This window comes from Atractosteus spatula, chromosome 9, assembly GCF_055471065.1.
Source record: "Atractosteus spatula isolate fAtrSpa1 chromosome 9, fAtrSpa1.hap1, whole genome shotgun sequence".
NCBI classification, from domain to species: Eukaryota; Metazoa; Chordata; class Actinopteri; order Semionotiformes; family Lepisosteidae; genus Atractosteus; species Atractosteus spatula.
Genome location: NC_142714.1, coordinates 24,268,874 through 24,289,290, shown reverse-complemented (window position 1 = coordinate 24,289,290; position 20,417 = coordinate 24,268,874). Strand labels below are relative to the sequence as shown.

Genomic DNA, 20,417 nt, shown 5'->3' with positions numbered 1-20,417 from the left:
CAGAGTTAACCAATCACATTCAAAATTGTGTCCAAAGGTAAGTAGCATACACCTGCCGTCAATGAAAGTGATTTCTGATTAACCCCAAATAAAAATCAGCTGTTCGTGTAGGATTTCCTTGAAACTTGCCTGGTTGCATCCGACTGGGATAGCCATGGTCCTCAGGGAGCTGACAAAACATCTACGGGATCTTATTGTTGAAAGGTACCGATCAGGAGAGGGGTATAAAAGAATATCAAAGGCATTGGATGTACCAAGGAGAACTGTGAAGACTATCAATAAGTGGAGAAAATGTGGCACCACAGGGACATTGACAAGATCAGGACAACCCTCCAAAGTTGATGACAGGACAAGGAGAAAACGTATCAGGGAGGCTAACAAGTGGCCTACAGCAACATTAAAGGAGCTGCAGGAATTTCTGGCAGGTATTGGTCACTCCTTGCATGTGACAACAATCTCCCGTATTCTACACATGTCTGGGCTATGGGGTAGGGTAGCAAGACGGAAGCCATTTCTCACAAAAAAGAACATCCAAACCCATCTAAAGTTTGCAGGAAAATACATTGTCAGCCTAAAACATGTGGGAAAATATCTTATGATCTGATGGGACACAGGGTGAACTTTTTGGCCTTAATTCTAAAAGATCTGTTTGGTGCAAAGACAGCACAGCTCATCATCCAAAGAACACCATACCTACTGTGAAGGTGCTTCCACCACTATGCTTTGGGGCTGCTTCTCTTCAGCTGGGATGGGGGCTCTAGTCAAGATAGATTGGATAATGACTAGCTCCAAATATCAAGATATTTTGGCACAAAACCTGCTGGCCTCTGTCAGAAAGCTGAAGATGAAGAGGAATTTCACCTTCCAACTACCCAAAGCACAAATCCAACTCAACCAAGGAATGGTTACAGAAAAGGAAGATCAGTGTCTTGGAATGGCCCAGTCAGAGCCCAGACCTCAATCCCATAGAAAAGCTGTGGAATGACCTAAAGAGGGCTGTGCACAGGAGACCCCCTGGCAATTTGAAGGAGCTTTAACTTTTTTGCAACAAAAAGGGATACAATTGCAAAGTCCAGGTGTGCAAAGTTGATGGAGACTTATTCACAAAGACTTACTGCTGTAATAAATGCAAAAGGTGTTTCCACAAAGTATTAGTTGGGGCGGGGGGAGTGCACACTTATGCAACCAGGGTGTTGTAGGTTTTTTAATTTCAATTAATTTTCCTAGTAATTATTTGTTTTTCTGTTGAATTCTGTTGGTTGCAAGGTCACATTAAAGATGGAAAAATGTCTGACATGATTTATCTTGATTTCTGGCATTACATCACAAAAGCTTGCCATTTCAATAAGGGTGTGTGGACTTTTTATATCCACTGTACATGTTGACCGCACCTGTGTGATCAAGTTTGACAGATTTTACAAATCTTGGTCTTTCTATCAGTATTTGCCCATTTGTTGGAAAAAATTGTGATTCTATCTGTAGATACACTTGTTTTTATTATTATTATTTCATGAAAGTATAAAGGTTGTTAAGTTACAGATGTGTTACTGCTGCTACTAAAGGAAATCACTTGCTTTTCCTATGGCTAAAAATGAAGAAAAGAACAGTTGGTCATTGAATGTTTACTATTACAAAATCACCCTATTCTTTGTCCTTTCAGAAAGAGCTGTTTTTTTAAAGAAAAGACATAGAAGCCAAAAGCAAGGTGCCCCATATTTACTGTATCTCTAGGGACAGAAGCACAAAATCCTTGTCCTCGGCAATACTTTGGAAATATGCAACTTTCATCTCTCTCTTGAGGGATATCCCTTGTTTAAAGAAATAATTATGGGTTATTCGGAATCGGAAGCCAAAGTAAAATGACATATTAAAAAAAAAAAGACTGGAATTGACTGGCTAATCAGACTTGATACAAGCCTTGCTTGACCATCTAATCCTTCTGCCTCTGTCCCCCAGGCCGAGACAGCAGCCAATCGGATCTGCAAGGTGCTGGCAGTCAACCAGGAGAACGAGCAGCTGATGGAGGACTATGAGAAGCTGGCCAGCGATGTGAGTGGACAGTCTTCAACAATTCATCACCCTGCATTCAATTAATTCTGCATCCGTCTTCTCTGCCTTTACCTCTGTGAATGTATGCTGATGTCAGCTGCATTTAGAAACATTTTCTCAGCATTTACTTTGCGCTTTTGCCTCAGAGTACTACTCTTTACACAACTTGTTTCCAGGAGTGAAGTAGTCTTACTGTCTCTCTCCTGAAGGGCAACCACCTGCCCTCTTTCCTTCTTCGTGTTCCATCTGGTTTTCTCTGACTCTTCCTCCGTCAGAAAAGTCAGATGTGCTAGTCTTTATTCTAGTGAACAGTCCAGGTCTTGGAGAGCCAGTGTGTCTGCAGGTTTTCTGGATCTCCCCAAAGCACCAGGAGCTGATGAGCTGTGAGAAGTTCAGTTGGTCCTATTAAGTATTAATCCAATCATGAGCTTCTTTAGGTTGTTAAGAGCTCAGCTGGAATGAAACTGTGACACCCTGGAGCCTCCAGTACCAGGATTGATCACCCTGGCCCTAAACTTTGGTTTAGCAAGAGTCATGAAGAGACCTTCCTAAAAAGTTCAAGATCCAGAACTGTAGTGCAAAACGTACACCTATTTTGGAGCTGGGAAAAGCTGTTTACATTAAGTTGATAACCAGGTGATGGAGCTGAAGAACCAAGTTGGGATGAACACCTGCAGACACCCTGGCTCTGCAGTACCCTGATGTTGGTTATCCCACAGTCCCTTTCTCCCCAACTACACTGTTACATTTCTGTCTCTCCTGCGTCTCTCACACACAGCCTCTGCCCTCTTTCTCATGCTAACTCTGGCACACTTTGTCATGTCTTCCCTTGTGAACATGGTCAACCCACCCCCTCCCGAAAATTCCTCAGCTGCTCGAGTGGATCAGACGCACCATCCCGTGGCTGGAGAACCGAGCCCCGGAGAACACGATGCAAGCCATGCAACAGAAGCTGGAGGACTTCCGGGACTACAGGAGGCTCCACAAGCCCCCCAAGGTCCAGGAAAAGTGCCAGCTGGAGATCAACTTCAACACCCTGCAGACCAAGCTGCGCCTCAGCAACAGACCCGCCTTCATGCCCTCTGAAGGCCGCATGGTGTCTGTGAGTATGCTCTCCCTCAAACCCACACAGGTGACCCTCTGGGAGAAGCACGGCACCAACTGCTTTGGTTTCCTTGCCAGGACATTAATAACGCCTGGGGAGGGCTGGAGCAGGCGGAGAAGGGCTATGAGGAGTGGCTGCTCAACGAAATCCGCAGGCTGGAGAGACTCGATCACCTGGCTGAGAAGTTCAGGCAGAAAGCGACCATCCACGAGGCCTGGACCGAAGGTACAGCTTGTTCATCAATGAATGTGTGCTGTGTGTGCGCAAGAGTTAACTGCACCGACAGAGATCTCACTCATGAAATTCTTCATTTTAATCGACCATTCAAAACTTCATGTATCATGCTACCACATAAAGCTGGCACAGGCTTCTTCATGATAAGAACGGTGAGGTTATGAAGTGTGTTGATCAGTCATCCAGGATGCAAATTTAGGAGAATCTAAATGTTTCACATTGAATTCCCATTACAAAGAGCTCCTTCTCCTTTTGCAAACTGCGATGAAGAGGTTGGCTTTATAAGTGTGGCCCTAAAGTATGCTTGCAAGTTACATTTACATTTGTGCTTTGCATATTAACATTACTTTCCAAAGTGTTTCACAGTAGTACCCTTTTTAGCTAAGCAGTGTTGTAACTCAAGTTATTCCTGAAGGGGGTGTTAAAGGTGACCAGGGCCTAGTGATTTCTGTCTGCCTTCTTGAAATATTTGTACACATTCAAAAGCAGCAGCTCGGATTACAGAAAATTGAGGGGAGTTTTTGCAGTAAACCAAGTTTCCTTTTCAGAATATTATAATGCAAACATTCGTATTGCAACACCTGCATTATTGGAGAATGAGAATACTGAGTTTCAAGGCTATAGACCTAACAGCTGTGTGATCTGGCTCCCTCTGCAGGCAAGGAGGACATGCTGCAGCAGAAGGATTATGAGACTGCCTCCCTGTCCGAGATAAAAGCCTTGCTTAAGAAACATGAAGCTTTCGAAAGTGACCTGGCTGCTCACCAGGACAGAGTCGAGCAGATAGCTGCCATTGCACAGGAGCTCAAGTAAGAGCTGGATACCTCTGTGGTCATACCTTTCATTTTTTTTAACCTATCATTTCATTGTTGATAAACCCTTTTGTTTTCTCAACCCTTAGCAAATTTCAGCAGCATGTTATTTTATTACTTCCAGACCTAAAGGTATTTTCATTTAAACAGAGTGCTTTAAGAAACTGCTTTCCTGTGGTTGTTCCTGATGCAGCAATGATTGATGTGGTATATTGTGCTGGGATTGCTTTTGTCTTGCTTAGCTGATTGTTTATCCTAAAATGTTTCTTTCTGTAGTGAGCTGGACTATTATGACTCTCCCAGCGTCAATGCCCGCTGTCAGCGCATCTGTGACCAGTGGGACTCTCTGGGGTCTCTCACCCAGAAGCGCAGTGAGGCCTTGCAGGTGAGGCCATTTTAAAACTATCTACCTTTTTCCCCAGTCACTGTATTATCTGACGCATGAGTTCATATCCTAAATTCTTAGGGTACTTGGCAAGTTTTTTGGAGATGGCTGTGGCTGCCTTAAGCTTCCCTCCAGATACAGTGGTTTTCTTGAATAAGGTGGAGAGCCTGCAGAATGTTTTCTTTGCCCACACTATCGAAGAAGTTGATGTAGAGAAAAAAAAAGCAGATTCTGCCCTTCTGACATATTTCACTTTTGTAGAGAACCGAGAAGCTGCTGGAGACCATTGACCAGCTGTACCTGGAGTTTGCCAAAAGGGCGGCGCCATTCAACAACTGGATGGAAGGGGCGATGGAGGATCTGCAGGACACTTTCATTGTCCACACCATTGAGGAGATCCAGGTGAGTTAGAAAGGGGATCTCTCCCCAACCAAGGAAAGCACAGAGCGTATGTCAAGGATGGAATTTACGTGAGTTTGGTGTTGGTTTCAGGGGCTCAGCACAGCTCATGACCAGTTCAAGGCCACACTGCCTGAGGCAGACAAGGAGCGTCAGGCCATTCTGGGCATCCACAACGAGGTCAGCAAGATTGTCCAGACCTACCATGTCAACATGGCTGGCACCAACCCCTACACCACAATCAACCCCCAGGAGATCAACACCAAGTGGGACAAGGTACTGCAGCGTCCTAGGCCTGCATGTGCCTGTGTATTACTGGAATTGTATCAGTGGCTTGTGAGCCAAATCAATATTAACCTTGCCTACCCCTTTGTAGTTTTAACTGGCTCTCTGCAATTCAGTACTGTATGTGTTTGTTCCTGTGTACACATGTGTATCTATGCCCAATTCCCTTACCCCTGCTTCTGCCCTGACAGGTCCGACAGCTGGTACCTCAGAGGGATCAGGCTCTGATAGAAGAGCACACCCGGCAGCAGAATAACGAACGTCTGCGGAAACAGTTCGCCAACCAGGCCAACGTCATTGGGCCATGGATCCAGACCAAGATGGAGGTGAGCCTGATTGCTCCTTCCTGGACGCCTGTAGTGAAATGTAGGATTGCACATTCCCCCATTGGGCGGATACAGGCATTGATCCCCCTTCTATGAGACATCCAATGGGAGACATATGACAAAATAGAGACCCAGGTATGCCAAACTAAAACTGAAATTTGAGAGAGAATACAGGACACGACTGAACATATAAAACTGTGTACGATATACATCTTTATTTATTTTCCTTCTAGATTAAGGGAAATGGAATTGAGATAGTATAGGTTTCCTGAGCATGGCTGCTAAGGGTTTTGACAGCCAATGTCTTGTTCCATGTAGGAGATTGGGCGCATTTCCATCGAGATGCATGGTACACTGGAGGACCAGCTCAACCACCTGCGCCAGTACGAGAAGAGCATCATCAACTACAAGCCAAAGATTGACCAGCTGGAAGGAGACCACCAGCTCATTCAGGAAGCCCTCATTTTTGACAACAAGCACACCAATTACACCATGGAGGTAAGAAAGATGTCTAGCTCTTTTCATGGATTCTCACAACTTGTATCTCAACACCAACCCATTTCCTATAACATGGCAATCTGAGAGCACTTGAGCCACATTCCATTAATTCTCCAAAGCTGCAGATGAAACCACCAGGCAATTGTGTACCTCGGGATTTAATTTACACAAAAATGATTTAAGCTGTGCATGAATGTTACTATAAATCCATTCTATACGGCTAATTTTAACATATTAAAAACCACCAGAGTACATTATAATGCACTACAAGTGCAATCCAATGATTTATACTGTCCGCTTTGCAGAGATAAGATGCCTAAAAGCCAACACATACTTGCACACACCTTTGTGCCTTTACCTTCAGACAAATAACTGAATATATAGACACACATATGGACACATAAAAGAGTGATATGTGCCATTATGCTGTCTTATTTATAGGGAAATTCTAGAGACCTAAATGCAGACACACAACTTTGGGGACTTGGCTAAATACACATACAAATATGTACATATTCATTTTGCCTTTATATCAGCTTCTAGTTAAACATGTATGAACATGAAATAGGTAAGAAGGATATATACATACAGTATACATATATCCTACACTGACAGGCTGAAGTAATTGAAGCTGTTTAATGCTGAACAGAGAAGACAGTGAAGGGAGCTAAATAAAGTACTCAGAATCCTCAAAGGGAAGGCAAAGTCAATGGACTTTGTCAAAATAAAAGATGAAACACAAAGCAGAGGACACAAGTGGTAACTATGTGAAAATTATTTTAAAGTGAGAACAGAAGGCACTTGTTTTCCCAAAGGGTTGTGGGAGTATGAACAAACTACCCAGCTTTGTGGTTGTAGCTGATACCCTCGTTTCTTTTAAGAAACAGCTGGATGAGATCCTTGGATCAGTTAACTAATAACTACCACACAGGCTCGATGAGCCAAATTGCCTACTCTCTTTTGTAATCTTGATGTCACAAACTGCGGTGAAATGCAGGATTTTCCCCCACTGCTGAGCCCTTGTGCTCCGTCTCTTTCCCATCAGCACATCCGTGTGGGCTGGGAGCAGCTCCTGACCACCATCGCTCGCACCATCAACGAGATCGAGAACCAGATCCTCACGCGCGACGCCAAGGGCATCAGCCAGGACCAGATGAACGAGTTCAGGGCCTCCTTCAACCACTTCGACAGGGTGAGTCCAGGGCCGGGGGTGGGGCAGGGGGTGGCTGGGTTCTCTGTGAAAAGGGAGTGAGTGTGTGTGTGTGTAGGGCTGTGTTGAAGGGATTAAGCAGTTTATTCCCTGTTAAAGATAATTGTAACCTTCATTATTCAAGCTGTGACCAACATGATGGTAGATATTGCTTAGAAAATGATATGACACTTGTTGACACAGACCGAGTAATTCATTACAATTTTGAATCCAGCACTGGTAATTTTTTTCCCTCACCAAGATAAGACACTCTTACTTATGAGAGAGTTTGATTTTGTAGGTTTTGTGGATACAAGGCATTGATCTGCATGACAGACCTTACTGTATGTAAGGCAATCTCTTCTGGAAGGCAGAGAGCTCAGTGCACTTGTTTTCATTCTAATTCCATTCATAATGATATTCCTGTCCTGGTTTGGTATGGTATGGCCTTTCCTGTGCAATGAATCTCGTTTGCCAGCAAATTCTATGATTAACTTATTTTATTTAAGTGAAATTATGGTATGGTAGCGCCTGCCCTACATGTCTGTGTGTTCTTTCTGCGTGTTTAGATGTGTCGAAGAGGAGATTGAGCTAGTTTCGGTGAGTTGATATGGGCAGTGTGCAGGAGTTTGGTTTTACCTGTGTGTAGCACAAGGGAGAGCTGGAAGCCTAGCGACCTGGAACTTTCTTTTTGATGTCCCTGTTTTGATTCAGACCTCTCTGCTTGGGATTGTGATTGTTTTTGAGTGTAAGTTGGAATTGCCCTGTTTATAAATGTTTATTAGTGCACTGCTACAACAACAGGCTTCAAGCTTCAGTCATATTTGGTTCTTGGAATGAGTCTACTTCAGTCTAGAAATTTACTATTTAATTGTAGTAGTAGTAGGTGTTTTTTACAAGCATGAATAGTTGTCGGTACTTTTTTGAGAATAATTTAAATGTTTATGTTCTGAAGCCCCCCTAAGTGCTGTGTAAGGGTGGTTTAATGTTAAAATAAAATGCTTTCTTTATTGCACCATGACTTATTAGAGGGTGACACTAATCCAGCAATTCAACAGGAAAGGCAAACCTCAGGATTCTAATTCTAGTCCTGGTTTTGTTTATGTCTGATGAAGGTCAGATAATTTCTTACAGGCTTATATATGTAAATAAGGATCTGTTTAGTAAAAGCTACAAGATTCTTTTAAACCTTATTTAAAACACCAATTAAATTAAATCCATAGCGGGGAAAAAAAGAGCAGCAGGCCATATATTTCTCAAAGGCTGTATGATTTGGTCTGACAAAAGAGATCTTAAACTTAAATTTCAGGATAATTGGTTAAATTGAAAAGGCTACATACCTAAACAGCCATGGGCAAAAATATTAGGGACCCCACGTGAAATTAAATAGTGTCTTCCTGTGGTGGGAAGATTTCCAAAACCAGATTTCACTCCTGTTCAAAACATGGAAAAACCGATGACACCTGTGTTTCAGTCCCACCAGCCATTGCAATCATTACCACCTCAAGTGGAGGTCATCTCCCTGGAAGTTTTGACTGAAACTGGACAGCAAATATTTCCAAATCTGGAGGAATAAATCTTCTCGCGTCTTGTTCCAGCCATTCTCAGCACTCACAATGTAGGATTCCTCATATTTTGAGCAGAGAGTAACCATGTCTCTTTGTAAAAGCATTATAAACTTTATAATTTTAGCAAGTTCTAGGTGGCCGTTGTGGAAGATTCTGGAGGATTACCATCCAGAGCAACAGCAGAGCTGTCAGCAGAACAGAGCGATCTGGGCATCAGTACTGCTCTAGTGTCCACGGGCTTGCAGAAGTCCTGTACTGGCACTTGCTTACAATGCCAGCCAGACTAGATGTTCTGATGATCTCACACCCTGTTCATTTTTCTTTTTGAGATTAAGCACATTTACCTACAGTACATCCTTCAGAACTGCCATTTACAGCAGAGTATTTTAGGAAAAAATATAAAGACAAATGAAAACCAGAAAATAAATATTCAGGTTTAAACTTACAGGCTGGATGGCCATTTTGAGCTTGAAGACAGCTTAGCTCACTCAAGTTCTGAAATTAATTTATTCTTATGGAGGTTCTTTCCAGAGAGCAAAAACGAACAATTACAGAGGTATCTTCTCCTGCTGTGCTCTAGGTACAGTCATTTATATAGTCCTGGTATAACCCTGTTCAGCTTCATCTGTGACCATAAATGTCAAGACGGACACAAAATCTATGTAACTACAGAATGTACAGTATATGATATAGGAGTTTGAACACCAATCACAGAATACATGTTCTTATGTCCAGCTGTATGAGAGTATCGCAAAATTCATCCTGTCAGCTAATCTAGTCGCAGCCACGGGTCTGCTGCTCTTATCTGCCTGATTTCTTAACATAAAAGGATTTGAACTGGCTTTTCACCTTACAGTCAGGCAGAAATTAATATCTTGAATCGAGGTGCATCTTGAATGCAGTTTTGTCCATTTTCCTCTGACCTGAGCCTGAGGTTTCCCTTCTCTGCTGAATCTGCGGCACAAGTACATATTAACCTCACACGACGGTTCGTCTGCCCGCCACCGCATTAATGCACATTAATTCATGTGTAATTTAGTTGAGCCTCCTGTGGAGCTGCTGTGAATGTCCACTGCAAGGTCTAATGTGTGTGCACTTTGTTTTTGTTGTCTCTGTCTCTGGTGCATGTCCCTGCCCCCTCCCCCTCCCCCTCCTCCTCCCCCTCCTCCTCCTCCTCAACTTGCATGACGCACTTCCTCACCCTCACCGTGCCCCATGTGCATGCCCTGCGACTCGACGCCCCCCCGCACTGGCGCACACCCTGCTGCCCGACGCTCTGGCTGCCCAGGACCACTCCGGGACGCTGGGCGCTGAGGAGTTCAAGGCCTGCCTGATCAGCCTGGGCTTCGATATCGCCAACGATGCACAGGTACCCTACAAAACCCTCCTCCCACCCCGAGCGGCCTCCTTATTTAACTACCTCTCTGTTTTGTTTTGTTTTTTTTTGTTTTTTTGTGGTCCCCAATTCCCTTTTGTTCTCTCCTTGTTTTTTTTCAAAACTTGCCATTCATCCACTTAACTTTCCCTGCTTCCCCGTCTTGATTTCTCTCTCACTATCGATATCCTCTTCTTCAAATTTCGGCTGTTTCCCCCCTCTGCTTCTTCACATTCTTTAACCTTTCTGATGATTTTGTTTTCTCTTCTCCTTCAAATCTGTTGTTTTTTTCCCCACACTCCGGGCACTTTCTCTTGCTTTTCTATAAACGTGCCCCACATCTATTGCGCTCTTTGATGTCTCAACCCTCTGTCCACACAACCCCCTCCTCCTTCCTTTGTTGTGTCTGGTTTGTCATCCCCCTCCTACCACCTCTGTAGAAGAGAACGGGAATAATGGATGCCGAAGATTTCCGCACCTGCCTCATCTCCATGGGTTACAACCTGGTAAAGTTGCTGCTCATTCTGAAGCCCCTCGTCCACGACTCCTTCTGAAACTAGAGCTATCAAGGAAGAATGCAGATATAGCATTACCTATGTGTCAGTCACTATTGAGACTCTTCTTCCCTGAGGTGTTGTCCATTTACGAGAGAGGAACTGCAATGCAATCACTCCTTCACTCTGCGAAGTGCAAGCAACTGGAATCTGCATCTTTCATGGGTCTCCAAATGCTACTTTAGCAGTTAAAGGGTTAAGTGGGTTGTGTTCCACTTGTGCAAGCTTTTGTTCATATTTCCTTTACTTTGATTCATGGATCAGTAAATGGTGTAACCATCAGAATGCTCTCCCAAGTTTCCGAATACCCCAGAACAGCTAAACCATCTGTCGGAGCAGCTGGTTCTTTGTATGCTGCATATATATGAGGCTGGTGAGATGATGTGAGACAGATTAAGGAAGACTGAAATAAAAACAAATACAAGCTTTGGGGGGGAAATGGGCATTTTAGTAAAGTGCCCTAAGCAGAATAAATCAGTGCACAAGAGAGATCATGTAACTGTGTTGGAATGCTGATTTGATGCATTAACAATGGTGTTGTCTCCTTACAGACAATTCCTTTTTCAGTGCATTTTATTCTGGCTTGAAAATCTGGAAATACGATCTTGATGGAAAGACCTATTGGTTGCAGTTGCCTAGATCTTTTACGCCCACTTTGCATTTAGAGACCATAGGGGTTGATCAGCATTTGATTCTAATGGTATTTTGTTCATTAGAATTTCAATAAAGGACCTTTTGCATCATCGGCATGACGTTCTAAAACCAACAGAATGAGGAAACAATACAATATCAGGAGAACAGGCGAAATTAATTGGCTTCAAATATTCAAGTTTGTGCTTGTTAATTTCCGCGTTCAAATGCCCTGTGTTATCGAATTTGGGTCAATAGCTTGTGTAATGTGATTACACTGCCTCAGAGCTGTGAGACTCAGCTGGGCATTAGAATTGCCAAGTAAACCTTGGCTTGTAAACCTCAGGTGCATCTATCAAACATTTGTATCTATAAAGTATATGGTGCGAAGTGAGCTTGGAATTTTTTTTTCTCACAGGAATTTATCCTGCACTGTTCCACAGCACAGGGACTGACTGAAATCAGGATGCCAACACACCTTTGAATGGCTTTTAATACATAAGCATTTCACAATAAATTGAACACAATGTAGAATCTTGGAAAGGCTAACCTGGTACGATGCAGGTCTCGCTCACCTAAAATCAGCGTGCAGTAATTTTTAAAAAACTTTTCTTAAAAGAACACTATTGGAGGCACAACTCAGAACAATCGTAGATAACGCCTTCCAAATGACTCTTAGCGCTTTGAAGATTTACAGAGCTCGGAATGCAGCTGTCGGAGGATGAGTGGAGAACAACAATCGGGCAGTAACGAAAACTGGGGGTTTGGTTTACTCCAGCGTTGAGAGAGTACTTTCACAACTGACGTTTCTGCTAGATCTTTGGTTTGAAGTGGAAATTTTAATGAGGATTTGTCGTGGCCTGGAAGAGGCAGGGCAAGTGTGGGCAGGGGTTAGGTGTGTAGCTTTCAGGAATAGTTGGATCACACCACTAAGGGCTGTGTGGCTAAAAGCAGTGATGTCCTTTGCAGGGCGAGGCTGAGTTTGCCCGCATCATGAGCATCGTCGACCCCAACCGGCTTGGGGTCATCACCTTCCAGGCCTTCATTGACTTCATGTCCCGGGAGACGGCCGACACCGACACAGCTGACCAGGTCATGGCATCGTTCAAGGTGTTGGCGGGAGACAAGGTACGTGGAGAACGTGTGTCAGAGTGGACAGGGTACACCGAGGTCAAAGAGCCAAGGGCTAGACGGTGCATATCCAGAGGTCAGGAAAGCACAACCATCTTTCTTTTACCTCTTTCTTTATTTCCATCTGTAATAAAGTACAGCCAGGATCATAGGAACAAGTAATAGGTTTATTCCATGCTGAAAAAAAGAAGAAAGAAAACGCAACGTTTTGGCCGTGGAGCCTTCTTCAGGTGTGAGCAAGACCTATTGGTTGCACACCTGAAGAAGACTCCACAGCCAAAACGTGTTTTCTTTCTTCTTTTTTTCAGCATGGAATAAACCTATTACTTGTTCCCTTGCAGCCTACGCATGCTGACGCAGCTACCCACCTGAACTACTACAGCCAAAATCATGCACTGTAACTAAGTCAGGGTTTTCTGGGAGTTAAATATTAGTCCACAGGAAAGAGAAAATATCCTAAGGTTCTTCTGGTGTTAAACGCATTTTTGCAGGGGTTTTCAGAGTTATGGAAGAGGGGAAAAATTAGCTTGAAGCTTACAAGAGAAAGAGGTACACAGTAAGCAGATATACAGTTTTGAATAATTCTTTTGATAAAAGATGTTGAGGATAAGACTCCTGCAAAGAACAGAAATCAAGTTTTGCTGCATGAGTAAATGTTATTATAGCTAGTTTATTTAATGTATGGTTAGATAAAATCCATAGTCCAAGATCAGCTAATCCAAAATGAGCTTTATTTGGGGTCTGAGGAAAGGTTGATCTCATCAGACGAGTTGGGGTGCTGAGGTGTCAGTGCAGGTTTAGGCTCCTGCTGCCCTGAGGGCTGGCTGTCTGGGTCTTTCTGTGGTTTTGCTTCTGGTGTATGTTAATGATAAAATGAGAGACATTACACCAGCATGGTAATATTGCTCCTAAGTAGTCCCTTTAATGCAAACTTCTCAGGGTGATTTATTATAAAAATGAATTCTCAATCCAGGTTAAAAAAAACATAAGAACAGCTACATATTTGTACACGATGTACTTAATGAGGCTTACTAGTACCTTATACAACATATCCCTCAATTTGAATTATATGCTTTTAAATATACATTTCAGTAATGCCTGTAAATATAGATAGTCAGGGCTATAATTAGGACTAATAAAATGAAGACTTGAATTAAATGACGGAAATGAAGATTTCCTGCTTGACCCTCACCCTTTTGGGACAGTGGGACGCCACAGCCCAGTGCTTTCTCCTTGACAGGTAGTGGGACGCCACAGCCCAGTGCTTTCTCCTTGTCGGACAGTGGGACGCCACAGCCCAGTGCTTTCTCCTTGTCAGACAGTGGGACTCCATAGCCCAGAGCTTTCTCCTTTGCCATCAGTGGGATGCTGTCAAACGCTCTCCTGTACTGTCTTTCAGAACTACATCCTGGCAGATGAGCTGCGACGGGAGCTGCCCCCGGACCAGGCCGAGTACTGCATCGCCCGCATGGCGCCCTACACTGGGCCCGACGCCGTGCCCGGTGCCCTCGACTACATGTCCTTCTCTACCGCGCTTTACGGCGAAAGTGACCTTTGAACCTTTCATCACCGCCTGCCAGCACGTTTTTTTTTTGTACGCAGCCAGCCTCTTCCACCGCCTCAACCAACAATCCCCCTCCTCCCCCCCGCCACCTGCCTGGAACCCCCCCTGCCCCTGCGCTGATCTCCCCCCTCCCCGTCCGACTGTCTGTGTTGTTACTGGCTTGCCACACTGCAGCTCTGTTTACAGAGAGAGAGAAGGGGGAGTTTGTTTCTTTTTTCTTCATAAAAAATAAAATTAACATATTTTATTATACAAAGCAAAAAAAGGTATTTTTCTCCACCTGATTTAAAGAAAAAAATAAAGAAAAAAATTGCACCCACTGGTGTTATTTTTTTTTATCCGTGCCCACCATGCAAAGTGTTTCCCTCTGTGTAAGCTGGATGTAGAATAGACTGGCAATTTTTCACACAACTTCTCCCGGGGGAGGTTCTACACAAGAAAGCTTGGCTAAAAATTAACCTTGCCCTTTTCAGTCTTAAATTGACTACAAATTGAGGCTTTTCAAGTTCAAATTAAATTAATCATCACATGTGATCGCAAGGATATTAAACTTCTGATAGATATTGTACTACAGTACTGATAAGAGTACTGTACTCCAGCCCTGCTCCTGTAGAGCCACAGTCAGTGGTCTGGAGACCCCCAGGAAGTCCTCAGACTTTCCAGGGCTTACCTAAAACAAGGGAAAATGCATGGCAGTTATACACCTCTGTTATACTGTGTTTAAACTGAGAGGTCCTTGTTGAAAACGATTTATCGAAAAGGGGTCTAATTTCCGGCAAAGTATGAATACCTCAGATATAAATGTATTGTACCACTAGCTGCTAATTTTCTTGGTTGCTGGTGGAATGGTAGAGAATGCAGTCAGGTTAATTTGTGAGCGGTTTCTCAATATAAACTCAATTTGAATATCCTGAGCCCAGAGCTTTCTGGCTGATGGCTGGGTAGAAAGGCAGTATCAAGAGAAAATGTTCCATTTGCTGAATGAGAGGTGTGAGGAGGTCAGGGAAGAGTTGGAGCTTGTTTGTAATATGTTACCAGTGGAACTGCCATTAATTCAGTTCACAACAAGGTCATAGCACAGCATACATATGCACCTATACTGTACATGTATAAAAACCTTGAATATTTGTTTAGTTGCATCCTGGTTCAATTCAAAATAAACTGCCTGCTTCCATGGAGTTACAGGAGTTTTTAGCTTCACTACCTTAAGAATAACCTATTATAATTAACATTATACCTGGATCTGGAGATATTCCTCAGTCTTTGAATTGGCATTGCTGAAATTTGGAAAATATTAAAAGTTCTGAACAGAAGAGTTTTGAAATCCTTTTTAGAGTGTGTACTAAGCAATGGAACAGGAGGAAAGCTTTAAGAATTGAACATCAGCACGGCCAGGATTTGTGAGAATGTACTTGTAGTGCCTTGTTGCAGGTTATAACAGTTTGAAACCAAATATCTAGGACAAAAGAATAAAACTCTTGAAGTTTTGTAATGCTTATTTTGTTTTCTTTTAAGTCATTGTCATCTTTGTCACTCATGGTAACGGTTCTGCAGAGAATGTATTTTAAATATTTTATTTCATTCAAGAGCAATTCTGTTAATAAACACTTCAGCCATGTGTACATTGTGAAGATTGGTCCACACTGGGTACAAGGAGCAGATAGACGTTGTGAATAAGACATTGTTCAATCATGCATGTCAGATACTACTACATACTGTAAGTAGTAGCAGTTTCCACTCTACTCTGGTAATACTGAAATTTCAAGAATTATTCTCACAAAAATAAAAACAGGACAATGGCAGATGGAAATTACTCTATAAATAAAGCAGGCTTTTGGTAGTCTAGTCCAAAAGATGCTTTTATAGGATACAGGAAGCTGTGGTGTTTTCTTCCAGTTTGTTTCCCTTCCAATTTGAAACTGGGGGCTGTTGATTTCCCTGGTGTGCTGCCGTGTCCTCTTGCGCTAATTAAGGGAGAGGGTGGGGAACACGACTGATTGTGTATGCATTCTTCCAATGTCTGCTGTTGAGTTTCTTCTCTCTGCTGAAGGGGAGAGTTGCCTGGTTGTCATGAGAGCCACTAGCGTACAACGCAGCCAGCATACTGTACCCTCTCTGACTCAAGCCTACTGAACTTTAGCAGTCCTTGTCTTGACCAGTCCTGGTCAAAGACAGCTAAAGACACAGCCAGAACCAGTCATGTCTTGAGCTTGGGGCTTGACTTGATTTGAAAGTGCATTTACAGAATGAGCCATTTAGGAAACCGCAGAAGTCTTTTCCACAGTTCTCCAAAACGTGATGTGCTTCTGGATAGTTCCTCAACAATTTGCCCAACATTGTGCTTGCTGCTTTTTCATGTTTAACCTGCACAAAATAGGACATGTCACAAGGGAATAATCGAATACAAGCCACATCGCTCATGAGTGATACTCAGAGGTTGAAATCTTGTTGCAAATGACTTCCTAATTGATCCTGTTATTTTTTAATGGATGACACGTGAGAAGATTTTGTGTAATAAATTCTTTTTTTTTTAATTATAACGTTTACAATAAAACAATGTGGCAACCAACTGTTTGAAAATTTTAAACACTAGGTGGTGTATTTGTAGCATTCATCTGAATACTCTGAGCCAGTGCTGGACAATGTCCAAAAGCTCTTAACAAATTATTAAGCAGAAGCTCTTAAAGACAATACTGGAAAATTACAGCTTCATACTCTTCCTGGTAACTAGCCATCCCCCATCACAAAGTGTGACTATTACTGTGAGTAGCAAGTAGGGGGGCATGGTGTGACTGCATTCCAGATGGGACACCAGCCATTTCTGCTAACCAGTGTGATGAGATGGTGCTTGCAACCATAAAGGTGAAAGTACAAGTCCAAACGAATCTTCTGGAAACTGATTTTGTAACTTTGGGGAAGGCTTTTTTTTTTAAGTGCCAGACATTGTTTCAGAATTGTTGCCATTAAAATGGTAGAGTCTTTATAGAGAATCAAAATTTGAAAGAAATAAAACTAGCTGGGCAGAGCAAATTTTCCTGAATGCAAAAGGAAAACCAGTTTAAACACAAACTAAAAATACCCAATGGTTAAACAGATCAGTTAATACTACTATCAGAGAGCCCACTATCACTAAGCACGAAGAGGAAAACCTATTATTAGGACTTTTTAATGTGGGCTTTTATTTTCTTCTTGGTCTAACTGCTTATGAATCTCATATAAGATAAGATCACTTCATTGGCCATATACAATTTCTTGTATTAGGAATTCGTCTTTTTGCATACTCCAACTTGCTCTCCATGAGACACACACACACACGAGGAGAGAAGCCTGGGGTCAGAGCGCAGGGTCAGCCATTTATAAGGCACCCCTGGAGCAGTTGGGGTTAAGGGCCTTGCTCAGGGGCCCAACAAAGTAGAATTTCTCTGCTGGCCACAGGAGTCGAATTGGCAACCATCCAGCCACAGGAGCAGATCCTTAGCCACAGAGCCACTGCACCGCCTGTTATATAAATATAACTGTGAATTAAAAGTAACAAGTAATAATTTGGGGGGGGCTGGTGTGTTATCAGTCAACAAGCCCACTATGAGACAGAGCTCTACAATCACACAAAGTAATTAAAAACACTAGGCATCCAATGTAGATGTTTCTGTTTTTTTCTTAAAATGACTTTTATATAATCTTCTTGTCAAGCACATATAAGAAGTGTTACAATGATAATTCTGAAATGGGAAATAGGTGCATATGTTGTGGGGTTAAAGTAAAAAAATTCAAATAAATTGATATTTCTTTAAAATTTTAGCATATTTGTATTTTAAAAAATAATTACATGGTCTGTACTGTTGCCCCATTACTGGCTGGAATGTCTGTTTGTGTGGAGTTTGCATGTTCCACTATATTCGTTCAGGTTTTCTCTTTACCTTCCTGGAAAGAACTGAGCAAATACATGCTGGTCAGCTTGATTGGTGTCTTTAAATTGTGTGCAGATGCCCTCTGATGGCAGAGTGTAGACAGCCTTGCTCCCTGAGCTTCTTGGATATTCTCTGGGTTGCACAACCCTTATCCCGAGCTAATCTGCTTCTTATAATGAATGGATGGTAAAAAAAAGAAAAATGTAAGCTTACAGAACCCACAATCTTGAAAAACAGATTAAATTAAATCTCAAAACAGAAAAATTGCTGGAGGAGTGAGAAAAAATGTTTTTTTTAAATATAGTACCTAATAAAGTAGTGGTAAAGAAAGAAGGTAAGACCTTAAGAGGCAATAACACAGTTATTGCCTTCTGTTACAGTTATTGCATTATGTTGTTTTAATGCTGAAAAGGAGACTTTTAATGTTTGAACATTTAATAAAATGAATAGGAGCTTTCATTTAATATTTGAACCATTGATCTGGAGTAAAAATAGAGCTCTTGTTGTGTAGTATATTTTAGTGGCCCAATAGAGCTCCAGTAGTATTAGCTATCCTGTGGTTTGACATGCTGGCAAATGTATAGGTATGTATGCCCGATTCACAATTGATTTGATGGGCAACTAACTTCAACAATATATTACAGAGCTATCGCACACCATTTCTGTTTCAGGCAGAGAGTCCCAGTGTAAAATAACTTTGTCCTGATATTGGAATGCTGTTCTGGTAAAACTTGATGCTTAACTGTATGGTCAACACTGGTACATAATTCAGGTGGGTAGCTGCTTCAGGATGCGTAGGCTGCAAAGGAACAAGTAATAGGTTTATTCCATGCTGAAAAAAAGAAGAAAGAAAGAAAACAACGTTTCGGCGGTGGAGCCTTCTTCAGGTGTGGTAAATAATGATACATACTGGTACATAACTGGTACATAATGCCAGTCTGTATCTGTGAACATGAAAATGTATGTGGTCTTGCCACCATATTATCCTTCTCATACACTACTAGGAAAATGTACTTGAACTTGCCACTGTATCAACAGAAATTCTGGGTTCATGAATATAGGACAGCATAATTCACTAACTACACCTTGGTTCCACATCTCAGATTTGAGGTTTAAAAATTTAACTTTGAATATTAAGGAAAAAGTAAACTGAAGAATATGATCAAATGAAAACCATGCATGCAGTGCTTGAGAAGGGGAAAAGCTACTACATAAGTCATACAGTAAAGAGAATTTCTTGTACTGGGTTTTGATGTTAATAGGGACCATTGTGTCTTTTGCTGGCCATAAAGGCTGCTACTGCTCACAGAGCCCACGGAGACTGTGTTTTAGCTGCATCATGTTGATTTACTTGTTACTATATATCATATAAAGTGGACAATTAGAGAAATGAAAGTGATTTTACCATTGTCCTTTGGGAATATTAGTTTTAAATTTTATTCCTGACTAAATAAAGAGGCAAGATCATTTGCCTGCCTGGCCATGCTGTGTATAGTCTGTCATGGAATGAGCGGTCAGAGTGGCACCAGCTGGGAGGACAGGCCCCTCACTAATGCAAAGTACTGTTCTCACTGGCTAGTACGTCCCTCCTGTGAATGACAATGTAGGAGCTTCTAACACATTTCCTTCAGGACTGCAGGGTCCTCTGGCTTTTATTCCATTCTTTCCTAACAGTTTTCTGCCACTCCTCTGCAGGCCTGGAAAGTTCCGGCAGCAGCTGTACCTTGAAATCAGTTTATTATTCTGATACCCTAATACATGGTGTTATAGATTCAAAACAATTACTGCAACTGCCAAAAACACAAGAACAAACAATAGGATCTATGGCAAGGGTGTCCAGTCCTGCTCCTGGAGGGCCAGTGTGTTTTTTGTTTTTCATTCCAACACAGCACTTGACAACCTAAACGACTTCATGACTGGCTTAATGGAGCCAATTGAACAGCTCTTCCCAGCTCTTCAGCTCTTCAACTGAAGAGACCTATAGAATCAGCAGACACACGGGCCCTCCAGGACTAGGATTAGATATCCCTGATCCAAAGGTTCAGTGTTAGCTGTGGATATGGGAGTGCTGTGAGGTCCCGGGTGAGCCTATGTACAGTATTTCATTCTTTTACAGGAGTGCCATGGATGAAAATGGTCTTATATCACACAAGATCACCATCTTAATGAATCACATACTGCAGCATCTCAGTAAAATTACAGGGATTACCGTAAATTTATATTTTGATAACGTTACAAAGCATTCTATCCCATGCCCTCACTGAAAGGTGATCTTTTAGCACTAAAATCAGTTAAAAATAGTTTACTTTAGCCACATTTATTTGTCATCACAATAATTCATTGTTGTGCTAATTAACTTTTCCCTAGAGTCCTGAAAGGTTTCTTTATTTGCTTGGTGTTCTATA

The 20,417-nt window shown here is 42.2% G+C and overlaps 1 protein-coding gene across 5 annotated transcripts in view; it reads left to right on the top strand.

The window, feature by feature from the left end:
• Positions 1–14,423, top strand: part of actn1 (actinin, alpha 1) — a 65,847-nt gene extending 51,424 nt beyond the window's left edge. For 2 of the 5 annotated variants that reach the window (XM_088925614.1, XM_088925615.1), the window contains exons 9-21: positions 1,957–2,049; positions 2,921–3,151; positions 3,232–3,379; positions 4,047–4,197; positions 4,477–4,585; positions 4,847–4,987; positions 5,078–5,260; positions 5,461–5,595; positions 5,914–6,093; positions 7,139–7,285; positions 10,139–10,219; positions 12,379–12,537; positions 13,940–14,423. In XM_088925614.1, the coding sequence (XP_088781740.1) occupies positions 1,957–2,049; positions 2,921–3,151; positions 3,232–3,379; positions 4,047–4,197; positions 4,477–4,585; positions 4,847–4,987; positions 5,078–5,260; positions 5,461–5,595; positions 5,914–6,093; positions 7,139–7,285; positions 10,139–10,219; positions 12,379–12,537; positions 13,940–14,098 (1,917 nt within the window). In that variant the 3' untranslated portion in view covers positions 14,099–14,423. Of the gene's footprint in view, positions 1–1,956; positions 2,050–2,920; positions 3,152–3,231; positions 3,380–4,046; positions 4,198–4,476; positions 4,586–4,846; positions 4,988–5,077; positions 5,261–5,460; positions 5,596–5,913; positions 6,094–7,138; positions 7,286–10,138; positions 10,220–10,665; positions 10,732–12,378; positions 12,538–13,939 lie in introns of all 5 variants that reach the window. The other 3 variants (XM_088925616.1, XM_088925618.1, XM_088925619.1) reach the window with 2 other exon arrangements.
• The last annotated feature ends 5,994 nt before the right edge of the window (positions 14,424–20,417 follow it).